This window comes from Argopecten irradians, chromosome 13 (genome assembly GCF_041381155.1).
Source record: "Argopecten irradians isolate NY chromosome 13, Ai_NY, whole genome shotgun sequence".
Classification (NCBI taxonomy): Eukaryota; Metazoa; Mollusca; class Bivalvia; order Pectinida; family Pectinidae; genus Argopecten; species Argopecten irradians.
Window position 1 is genome coordinate 15,993,586 of NC_091146.1, and position 12,581 is coordinate 16,006,166.

General features: G+C 34.8%; 1 protein-coding gene across 2 annotated transcripts in view; it reads right to left on the reverse strand.

The window, feature by feature from the left end:
* Positions 1-313: 313 nt before the first annotated feature.
* LOC138306071 (multiple epidermal growth factor-like domains protein 11) overlaps positions 314-12,581 on the reverse strand; it is a 31,666-nt gene continuing 19,398 nt past the window's right edge. For both annotated transcript variants that reach the window (XM_069246422.1, XM_069246423.1), the window contains 17 exons: positions 12,224-12,360; positions 11,088-11,230; positions 10,481-10,550; positions 9,704-9,889; positions 8,949-9,061; positions 8,508-8,671; positions 7,809-7,917; positions 7,052-7,198; positions 6,519-6,659; positions 6,196-6,327; positions 5,877-6,005; positions 4,983-5,072; positions 4,221-4,418; positions 3,423-3,653; positions 3,043-3,186; positions 2,457-2,505; positions 314-2,013 (listed from right to left, as the gene is read on the reverse strand). In XM_069246422.1, the coding sequence (XP_069102523.1) occupies position 2,013; positions 2,457-2,505; positions 3,043-3,186; positions 3,423-3,653; positions 4,221-4,418; positions 4,983-5,072; positions 5,877-6,005; positions 6,196-6,327; positions 6,519-6,659; positions 7,052-7,198; positions 7,809-7,917; positions 8,508-8,671; positions 8,949-9,061; positions 9,704-9,889; positions 10,481-10,550; positions 11,088-11,230; positions 12,224-12,360 (2,184 nt within the window). In that variant the 3' untranslated portion in view covers positions 314-2,012. The remainder of the gene's footprint in view (positions 2,014-2,456; positions 2,506-3,042; positions 3,187-3,422; positions 3,654-4,220; positions 4,419-4,982; positions 5,073-5,876; positions 6,006-6,195; positions 6,328-6,518; positions 6,660-7,051; positions 7,199-7,808; positions 7,918-8,507; positions 8,672-8,948; positions 9,062-9,703; positions 9,890-10,480; positions 10,551-11,087; positions 11,231-12,223; positions 12,361-12,581) is intronic.

Genomic DNA, 12,581 nt, shown 5'->3' on the forward strand with positions numbered 1-12,581 from the left:
TAGTATAATGTGACCAGGTGTGTGTGTGTTGCTTGGTGTCTTCGGTGGCATACTTAAGTGATATAGCACTATATAAAGAGCAACAGTTCCACTATACCAGGAGACACAACACGAACATACCGCAGTCTCCCAAAACACGCACCTCGCACTTCACACAAGCTACACACTGCATACATGGGAGGCCATTCTTACATGACCCTGGCTACTAATAGGACGTTAAAATAATCAAACAAACATTATAAGAAAATTACGGCTACTGCACGTTGACATCATTATAAAACAAATATATCAAAATAAAAACGATTTAATAGCCTTTTGATATAATAAATATTTATTTAATCAAAAATATCACATTAAAGTTTTAAAAATGCGCCATAATGAATATAGCATACTCATCATTGCATCTTAAAATAAAAACATGTTCATTCACATCATTGGGGTTTTCATCAAACAGAGTACTAGTATTTTATAGGAGTATCATATCGGTGTTTCACAAAATTAATTGGTATGATTTGCTGATCAAGATCACAACAAAATCTGTGCGTACCTCTAATTAAATCACAAAGCGGTTTATGATGGGTGTACGATCAAATTGCTGTGATTTATGTCCATGACATCAACTTTCTTACAATTATAATCTTTTACCTATCATTCAACTTATATTGATGGAGGTGTTTTAAATGAGAAAGTATAAACATGTCAACCTGTCAAATCCGACGTTATAAACAGCATAAATGTTAAGGCAATGAAAACCCTTGTTACAAGCACGATTAATTTTTATTGGTATAAAGAACTTGCAATCTGATTAAAATACGGATCCTTATTATCACTACGCTCATAAGAGGATCTGGCAACATCCCATTAGGGGGCCCGTTCTGGTGACCTTTGGAAATGGCCAAACAAAATGCTGCTGCCTGAATCTTAACTTATTCTTGACTTAAATTTGACGAGATAGTTTGAAAAAGCTCTCAGAATTATTTTTGTGTATATAATTATTTCGCCCAAAGAACACAACAAAGCTAAATGTATATAAAAACGGGGACGAAATGGATTTATCAATTGACATAACTATGTATTTGATCTCTAGTACACGTGGCAAAAATTCATCCGAACAGAACCCCTTATGGAATGTTGTCAGATTCTGTATTGAACGTAGTGGTTATATGGATCTGGATTTTAATCAATTTGAATAACTTGCACATGTTTGGTAACAAACCGTCGTTGTTATACGTTGGTCCTATCATATTAAAGGATATTATTGCCGGAAATATCAATGTTTAACGTAGTTACAAGACTTTATAATTCTGTATGGCAAACCGCAAAAATATGGCAACCATATCAATCTAAATCACAGTATCTCTCTGAAAAGAAGCATACTGGACATTATTCTGTTGAAATCATTGTTGGAAGGTATTATTTACTTGAATCAATATTGCTACCATTTTCTATGGACTGCTATTGTGGTTGATCTAATTTTCGAGGGATACATTTTTGCTATATTTGCGGATCTGCAAATAAAATAGCAATTGTGGTATGTGAGGGAACTTGCAGCTTATTTATGTAAGAAATCGATATATATGGGAATATGTATCCAAGGGGGATCGCGAAATGTTCTCAAACGAAAATAAACAAATTTGCAGTATCTGAAATCCAGCAGGAGTTTCGAAAGATTGGAATGCTGCGGTAATTATTAATGTTTGTCCAATGATCGTTGAAACTTTTCACAAAAATCGACTTGAACTTCAGGAAATAGAAACAGTATCGGGAAACGTGACGGTTCTTCTAGGGCAGTCTGGATCACAAACATCGACATAAACTCAAGGGAATAGAAACAAAAGTGTCACTAGAAGACGTATCATCCAGAGCAGCGTGAACCTAAGGCAGCGTCATACACCTGTCATACGACTTAACTAGTCCATTATCAGTCACACGAGCAACGCTCAATTGTTGTCCAGGTCATCCACTGTTAATCGACACCGACCTGTTTGTAGCTTCGTAGATATAATCTAATATCTGGAATAGACGAAATATTTAAAAAGGCATATTGTTTGTAGCTATGTAGATATAGGCTTCTATTGAATAAACGTAAATAATAGACAAATAATCATAAATATAGGGAAATATGTGTCGCCTTATTCGAATAAAATTGAAAAAATGAACTCCTAAGGCATGAAAACGTCAGAATAATTTTGTTATGCATTGCAAGTTTACAAAAAATATTTGCATTCCGAGAACAAATCTATGACACAACACAACCCTATATATGCTGATTTACTGATTGCAAAAGCAATACAAATACACTGATGTGCATATTTTGTGATAATTTGATATAATAAATATATATACACACAAACAATAAAACATAAAGTTTTGTCCAAATAACATATATAATTTATATTTGTCGGCAGTGAAGAATCTTTAATAAATATTGTAAACTCTGATATATGAATAGTTACCAATAAAGTGGCCAGTCCTTGTTCCTGGCTTTCTCCCTGTCGATCGAATCTGAAGTAACATCAATATAACTATTTGATTTTGTTGGTTTGAATTAGCATAAGTGATTAATATTTAATATTTCTTGTTAGACATCAATATTGCCATGATGTGAATGATTTATAATTCAAGTCTATAATAAAAACTAGATACGAATGCAAGGTAACAATCACTGAAGCATGCAATGATTGACTTGCCTCCTATACGCTCTAGCCTCGTATTCATATTTCGCTTAGAACAGGTACAACTTTGGAAAATCTATAACGCATTTACACAAAGACATACGACGAACATGCCACAATCGTCCAAATCATACGAACAAGAATTTCACGTAATGTTGTATACATATGACGATAAATCCCTTTGTCGTAAAATTACTACTTCTCAAAAGTTGTTTATCTTCATTGCTTCCTAATGACATCATTCACCATATATGTATTTATCTCCATTTATATATCATCATTATTTGTTTCTTGATTGTTTCTTTAGATGTTCACAAAATGCAACACCTTATTTGACACAATGAATGTTTTGCCCATGTCTACTTACCCAGAGACACATTGTCGTAATCCCTTGGCGGCCCTGATTCCTCTGCTTTATCGAGGTTATTAACTAGATCAACCTGTATTTTGTTTTTATACATCGCCTCCTTAGCACGTGCTTTAGGATCATTTTCATATGTATTGCTTGCCCCTGAAATAAAGAACCCCTTGATTTAATTTAATTACGTATGTCAAAACATTCGACATTAAACTTTATTTTTGGAGTAGAATATTATTGTTTAAACGTGCATGCGTTCACTTCTTGGGCGATTCAACGTAAGATAAAATATTTTAGATGATATAAACCTACTTAAACATATCTGTCGTCGCAATAAAAACTTTTTAATCATTAAGCCTACCAAAGTATTATATTTGCTGAATACCTACCGAGAGAGGCGTTTTTGTAAGTGTGAGCCTCTAGAGCCTTAAAGTCTGTATATCTGCCTTCGTCATCGTCTGGATAGTAAGACGAACAGGATGCGGCAGCGCTACAGGGTCCAGGACTCGTGGGCTGCATCTGGTTATCCTGCTCTCGCCGTCTATTGTTCATGTTGTCGTTGTGGGAGTTGGTGCCCCCATTTACAGCGTATACTGGATTGACTATCCCGGCCATGCCATCTGGAATAGTGGCGTAAAACGTGTGGATGGAAGTTTGTGTATGTAGAATAGAATACCAAAAATAACTAGCCTAAACAAGTCAATTTAATCATTCAAAAAAAAAAAAAAAAGTACAGAAGGGCTTTCACACAATTTTTTTATATCTAACGGATTTTAATTTTCCAATTTTCACATATTTGATCATAGGTGATTTGATATAAATGTAAATAACCAAGAAAAATTTTAAGCAAAAAATGCAAAACTAAGTAGACGTTAAAAATCATTTATAGTAAAGTTCAAAGTTACCTTATCTACGAGTGCCCCTCTAAACAATTTATGAAATCATAACTACCTATGCCAGGGAGGTTTCAGAGGTTGAGCAAGCAGTAGAAACAATACCTACCAACAAATATTACCTAGGAACTGCTCGACATACGATTTACAATTCTAGACCGAGAGGTGAAGAGCTTGTGAGCCTGTTGCACATGATTTAATATGTCGCAGGGACCGCTTCCCCTTCATTATCGTCAGGCTAGTTAGAAGCATGATTATTGTCATTTGTGCATGAATTATTAAATCTCCACTTACTTCCTTGATTTCTGGCTGAGTAAAACTGCAGGGTGTCAGTCTTTGTTTCTTTTAGGCGTTTGACTCTGTTCCGGAAGTAAAACACCAACAAAATCATCACCACAGCCAGGACAACTGCTACTACTGACATGGCAACCACAGTCCCGTTAACGCCAGATTCCTGCGGCGGAGCCACCCTGGTCTCAACAGTAGCAGAGGCTGTAAACAATCACTATATCGTCAATTTCATTTTACATTTTCAAATTGATATAATGGTGGATATTAACGTTAACGGTAAATAGGACATTTCTTGTTTTTAATATAATAATAAGGATAAGGAGCGTCTGTTGATACAACATTTGGATTATAAATGGGATCGAATATCGATTTTTTTTGCGACGATCTAAAATAGCAATCTTGCTGTAGATAATTCATTCCAAATTGTAATTAGAAGATAACGGCGCCCTTTTATTTGACTATTTCCTGATTTGGTAAACAAGAGACTAAGTTATGGTCTACCATTTCCTTTCACATTTTACGGGGATAATAGTAATGTTGTATTTTCTTCCAAACATACATAAAGCATGATAAAGAACTTTTACATTGCATAACTTATGCTTTTTGGTAAATGCTTATAGAGAACCATACATTTTCGAATGTGCCTTTGAAGAATTTTCACAGTTTAATTCATCAAACCCTAAGGTTTTTTCTTATTACAAAATTGGATTTCAAAATTTTCGACCAATTATGACTCGTATAACTAAAGTGATGTAAAACACTTACAGATACAGCCGTGTACGGGGTGACACGTTTCTTTCTCATCACAGCTACATAGTTTTTGACAGTCTTGTCCGTAATACCCCTCACTACAGCCTACGAGTACAGTACATTGCAAGTTAGTTTAGAGATGGACACTTAGTGTTTTGTATGTCGGGACCACCACTTACAGTGTGCAATGTTAAAACAAATTGTATTTTATATTAAATGACCTAGCTTATTTTTATATACGGTAAACATTTGGTTGAATGGTTGTAATATCGATCAATGCATTCGTGACAGATTACTGGATTCTACATACATGGGTACTATTTGCAATAGTGTCCGGGAAGCGGACACTTTCGAAGTGGTGACAGATTTAACGTGGGTGTATTGTGGCGTCACTATTTCATGACGTCATTATAACGTTGCACTAGACATGACATGAATATGTGGTTTACAGGGATGGAAAGGAATGTTTCTGCAAAGCACGGCTTCCTATATTCACGAAATTGAATCTCGTTTGAAAAAAAATAGATTTCTGCGACAGTTTTATGTTGTGTTTATAATGTAACAACATTGTGTACAATTACGATAGCGTTGCGAGGTGTCATTGGATGTGTTGCTAATATGACGAAAGAAATGAAAAGGCGTTGTACAAAAATGTAAGGGCCATGTTCTAAACCGATTATGGCCTGGTAAGGAGAGCGCTATTGCCTCATATTATTGTCACTCGTTCCAAATGAATAAATACATTGTAGTATTACCGTCAGATCCAATGATAAACTGTCTTACTTTCTGCGCACCTGAAGTCGGTGTATTATTGGAAACACTTACTTTGTGAGCATGTGAAGCCGGTGTATCATTGGAAACACTTACTTTTCGAGCACGTGAAGCCGGTGTATCATTGGAAACACTTACTTTGTGAGCACGTGAAGCCGGTGTATCCAGGGAAACACTGACACGATCCGTCAGTACGTCTACACTCGCCACCATTCTCACACGTACATCTCGATTTACACTTGTAACCATAGAATCCAGGACGGCAAGCTTTAAATATGACGTCACAGTGTGAGATAAATTACGTATTAAAGTAATATTACTTATTATTTGCTTCAATTTATGGTTACGATTTATGTAAGCCCATGTCATTGATATCATCACTTATTAACCGATAAGGCAGCAGTTCGTGTTTGCTTAGCAACTTTGGTAAAACTCTTGATAACACAATTCTGCTTACGTTTTTCACACAAGTCTCCTATCCATCCGGGCATGCAGATACAGTTGCCTCTGACGTAATCACACAGTGCGCCGTTTTTGCAAGGCGGACATGTGGCATTACAGCTCTTTCCGAAATAACCCTTTTCACAAACTAAAATAAAAAACGATGGTTTTCAAACAAATGTTGCTACATCAGTGTATTTTGCTGGCTTATGGTTCAGAAATATTAATTTTCCTAAATATCAATTTTTGATGATATGATATAAGGTAATTCATTTAAAATATTTTGTCTTATTAAAGGAGGGAGAATATTGTTATGTAAGACAATATTTGAAATATTACCTTGTCGACATTCCGGACCATGAAATCCGGCGGGACATTCCTTTGCAAAACACCTTCCGGTCACGTGATCACAGACTAAGCCTTTGCTACATTGCCTACACTGAGTTTGACACCCCTCTCCATAGTAACCGGCGGGACATTCTGAAAGAAACGTGTTGTTTTCAGTATGTATTTTATTAACGGTAGTAGCTAATGTAGAACATAATAGGATAGAAGCGTGGAATAAGTATGTGACAATTATGCCTTTGTATACCAGATACCACAACCAGACACATGCTATTCATTTTACGCAAACACGACCTATGCCAATTGGAATTCGAATACTGGCTCAAATTAATACTTTTCAAACATTACAATATAATTTCTGTTTCTTATTTTAGGAATCGCCTTTGCTTTATAGTTATGGGTGTTGGAATATCAATACTTGCTGTAATAAACAGTATATCCGGAAATAAACTTCAGATAAAGTCGATAATTTATTTTTCTATCGTAATTCTTATTCAGGATCCAAATTTTCAGTTTCTAATACTTACTACTTTCACATTCATCACCAAGGTACCCAGATCTACACAGGCAGTCACCTGACCTGGAATCGCACGTGCCATTGTTTTTGCAGAAACATGTTTCAGAACAAGAGCCGCCCCACTTCCCTTCTGGACAGGTGCTTCTGCAATCCACACCTGTAGATACACATTAACAAATAATGACGAGCATATATATAAACTTTCTATTTGACTTAGTACGGTAATCTTAGTTTAGCTCTTTCTGCGCCAGCAATGTAAATGTGATATCACTACTGTAATTTATTTCATTTGATTATCTAAACAATAAGCATACGTTTATAACGGACACACTTCAACGACCTGCATGTTTATAATGTAGTGATTTTATTCCTCGTCAATGTTCCTATAATATATCTAAATGATGTGTATAACGAGCTGTTTTATAATGAAGTTTTGTTTGTGGTCCCCAGAGGTTCGTTATCAATGGGTGTTACTGTATAGCTATTATTGTTACAGTACAACCTTGTTCGTTTCCGCTTTAATTTGATTAGCCAATAAAATATACGTTTACAGTGAATACTTTGCCTGTATTTTGAATTTCATGTTGTTTGTTAAGTATGCATTTTTTCTTAAATGTTCGTTTATATTGTTATATTTGTTTTGCTATGTTCATCAATTCCTAGTTTTACCATCATTACAACATGACCTATTTCAGAATTATAATTATTTGAATATGATGAATTGATGAATATCTACAATTCCCAGAGTAAGATCTCAAACCACCTACCACTGTATCCGGGTTTACAATTACAGATTCCAGTCTGGTGGTCACAGGATACAGAATTCATGACGTCACAGGAGCAGTCCTGTCGACATCCGAATCCAAACTGCCATTTCTGAAATATTCAGACAAGTGAAACCTTTACTGTAGCATAACCTTAAAATGTGTTATAGCTATAAAGAACGCCATCTATCTGGGTTATTTATCTTACCGTGGTGACAATTCTTAGCATGACGAAAACTTCATTGAATTTATGAAAAACAACATTCCAGTTAAATTTCATTACGGATTTATGGACGACTGGTTCGCTCGTTGTCAGTACAATGTGACCGGGTGGGTGTGTTGCTTGGTGTCTTCTACATGCTTCTAGCACTATAAAAGGGCAATTGTTCCAGCATGACGAAAACATTCATGAATTTTGAATTCCCAAAACAATGCACAACAAACAACATTCCACATAAGCCGTCCTTAATGACCAGCAGATAATTAATCAAACAAACAAACAAACATAAAAAAGTTATAGTGCAAATAAGCGACACTAATAATACGGCGTTTGGTTTTAATAAAATGTACTTAGGAAAATGGTCACTATTTCCTGGCCTTTTTAATAAAAAAAGATATTGTCCTACACTTCTTTAGTTTATAGAACAGGTGATGACGCAATATTTTGGCTAGAGCTGTAAAGAACTGAAAGAATTAACCTACCGGGCATTTCTGATCACAGAGCTGCCCCATATAGCCAGGTAAACAGGTACACTTTCCATCAACGGGATGGCATAGTGCTTTGTTTTTACACCGACATTTGGACGAGCAGTCCGGTCCGTACCATCCAACTGGACAAAGGGCACTACAGGTCAGTCCGTGGTAACCTGCATCAAAATATCAGTTAAGGAATGTGTCACTATAAAGCATCAGCAATAACTTCTTGTGGAAGCTCGACAAAACGTTTGTATTATCAATGCCATAAATGCACTTTCCTCTTCTGGTATTTAATAAAGATTTATGTTTTATTAAATCAGATTGTATTAAAAAAGATGATTTAGTAGAGTAAGCTTGGTGAGTCATATTTAATGAAAGAAACAAAACGTTTTGCTCATAAAACATATCATCATTAATCTTCCTTCCAAATTTGAAGGTATACTATACCTGGAGCGCATCGACAGTATCCGTTCCTAGACATGCATGTAGCTCCGTTCTTACATAGACAGGGCTGGGTACATCCAAATCCATAGAAACCTTCCGAGCATTCAGTTTCACACCTATAGAAAATAATGACATAATATGGATATTTACGTCCGTTTGCCAGACTTATTGTTATATAATTCGAATATTTTGTACGCTATATCATGCGACAAATACTTCTAACATTTATAATCAAGATAAGTAGAATATCTACAGCAAGGAACTAAGTAGTTTCTGGTTTACCGCCTACAAGACTCCGCTGTTACTGGACTTGGTTTCGCCGACTAACGCCAATGCTTTTTCGGCGAAGTAAAATAATAATTTAGTTTTACATATAGGATTGAGTCAAACTGAGTGGTATTCTAAAATTTTCCTTACACATTGTCGCTCGGTTTCCTTCAGTTTGATATGTATGTGAAAAACATAGAAGTCAAGATGGTTATAAATACATGTTATTGTTAATGCAATCTGATTAAAATACATATCCTTATTCTCACTCCGTTTAATAAAAGATCTGACAACATCCCTTAAGAGGTCACGTTCGAGTGACCTTTCGAAAGAGTGATAATAAGGATCTTTATTAATCTGATTAAAATACATATCCTTATTATCACTACATTATTAAAAGGAGTGGTTATAAGGATCTGTATTGCAATCAGATTGGATCTGTATTGTAGTCAGATTGTTGTAAATGTAGCTAGAGTTGGTAGAATATGTACTTGTTTCCTACGAATCCAGGAGCACATTGACATTTGCCAGTCACGTGATGACACAGTCCGCCATTAAGACAGTCGCAGGTCTTTAAGCAGGAGTCCCCATATGTAGGTGCAGGGCATGGTTCATCGCACGTGTGGCCATTCCAACCTGGACTACAAATACAGTCGCCCGTGATTGGATGACAGTCGCTGACGTCATGAAATAGAGAAAACAAAATAGCCTATGATTGTAACTGTATACAAAGCGGTAGATATAGTAATCTTAATTATTGGAATAAAACAATCAACGATGTTATTTTAACACTTTCATTTTAAATTCAATTAAAATATTTTTCTGATGGAAATATTTGTTAATTAGAATATCAGCTTTAATTTTAAATTTAGTATCTTTATACAAAAAAATATAAACGATGCCTTTGTTTGCAATAATTTATATATGCAATATGAAGGTGGTATGAGCACTATTCACACTTAATTCTTTGTTTATAGACAACACGTTATTAAAAATTATCTGCAATTTTCCAATTTTGTAAGATTATGGCGTTATGATTGAAATATTATATACTGTATACCAACTAATTTTCGAGTATGCAAATCCATTCAGATTCTTTCACGCAGACTGAAATTACTAAAATCAATCGGCGTAAAAATGTTTCAAGCATAGAAACAATATAATCAAGTCTACATCATACACATAATCCGGTTAAAAGTTAACATATCCACCTGAAGACAGGTCAATAATTGTATGATAATGAGTTATATAATAAATAGATGCATTACCTTTCCGTGTGTGCGGATGTACAGTTACACGTCTGGTCACACTGTTCACCGTAAAGTCCATCCGGGCAGTCTGCAATCAAAGTCATGTGATATGTTATAAGGAACGTTTCATTTATATTTAAAGATGACAATAAAGATACATGTGGTTTAGTTTTCAATAAAACGGTTCATGTCAAATTTATCAGTATTTTTAGTTCTTATTTAAAAAAAAATATTGATAATTAATAAAAAAAATGATTAATCTCATTTAAAATCAAACAATCATTGTTAAATTTGAAAGGTGAAAAATGATGGCAATTTATTTATACATTTTTCAGAAAAGTCACAAATCATTGAAAATACCTCTTTTCAAACTAATGTAAATATCTTTATCTTCTAGACATCGTTATGTATAATAAGATAAATACAATAAGTAAAATTAAGCTTGAGGCGTATGAACTTTTTACTGGTATCAATTTCAAATAAATCTATTATCAAAATAAGAGTTGAATGTATTTATGTCTTTAAAAAGGGATAACATCCTTATTATTGAACACGTTGAGTTCCATATGCAGTATAAAAAGAAGTTTTATACACGCACGTTGCGCAAACTGCACAAAATATTTACCTCTGTTTTGACATTTATCTCCGCTATAACCACGTGGGCAATCACAAGTTCCGGTCACGTGTTCACAAGTGCCACCATGTTGGCATTCACATTTAGATTTGCATCCGACTCCAAATATTCCAGGTTTGCACTCAATTTCACACCTGTTAACAATTTGTTTTCCCATTACATTACAAGATACAATATCCATATAAAGTATCCATGAAGGAAAACAGATTAATAACAAGCACGTTTATAGCGAATCCGTGGTTATGACGTTGACCTTTTCGGTCCCTGTCAATGTTCCTATACGTTATTTCTAATGCGTATATAATGCTTTATAATTATAAAGACGTAATTTAGTTGGTCCACAGAGGTTCGTTTAACCTCGTTTTACTGTAGATGTAACAATTAGGTAGTCAAAACAGCATGACATTTGCATAGGCGTAGTATATTTGTAATTTTTAACTCGCCTATTCGAAGAATAGGGGGAGCTAATGTTGTCACCCCGGCGTCGGCGTCAGCGTTTGCGTCCCATTTCACGTTAAAGTTTTTGAGCAAGTTTCTATTTCGTCAATTGTTTAAGCTTAAGTCATCATAAATGTTTATGATTTTATTTTCCTAATGTGTATGGATGCTGAACGTGATAATACAACCAATTTGGAGCCCTTTAGGGGGTTTTTGAGTCTGTTAGTTTGTCATATTTCCAAGTTAAAGTTTTTGAGCAAGTTTCTATTTTGTCAATTGTTTAAGCATAACTCATCATAAATGTTTATGATTTTATTTTCCTCATGTGTATGGATGCTGAACGTGATAATACAACCAATTTGGGGCCCTTTAGGGGGTTTTTGAGTCTGTTATTTTGTCATATTTCCATGTTTAAATAGTAAATACTTGAACATCAACTTCTTCTGAATAGGCGAGCTTTGCTGTTTTCCAACAGCTCTTGTTAATATACTTTCTTTAGTTAATAAAAGGAAAAGGGAGAAACGTTATCGAACGATAATTCAGAAACCACACACTTTTATTTTTTCGATATTATATATTGCACATTAGAAGTTGGTATGATGAACATGATAGCTATATATAGATTTACTAAATCACAATTTCATCGCTAATGGTATAAACACAAAATATAATCGCGACACGTGACTTACTTTTGACCTGTGAACCCTGATGTACACGAACAATTTCCAGTGAATCTATCACAAACGCCTCCGTTGTAGCAGTGACATATCTCAGAACAGTTGGCTCCCATATAACCGGACGGACATGGCTCAGTGCAGTATTCGCCCTATAATGAATGTCCAGAAATGTATACAATGAAACTACATTTATAGTTCATGCAGTCAAATCTCGATAAAACTGTCATAACATTAGCTATATATACCACTATGTTTATATATCTCTCTCTGATTGTCTATGGACACTCAAACACAAAAATAATCCAATATGGTATAATAGGTATTGAGATACCAACGTATTGTAAAAGACAAAATAATTCAATAGTTTATA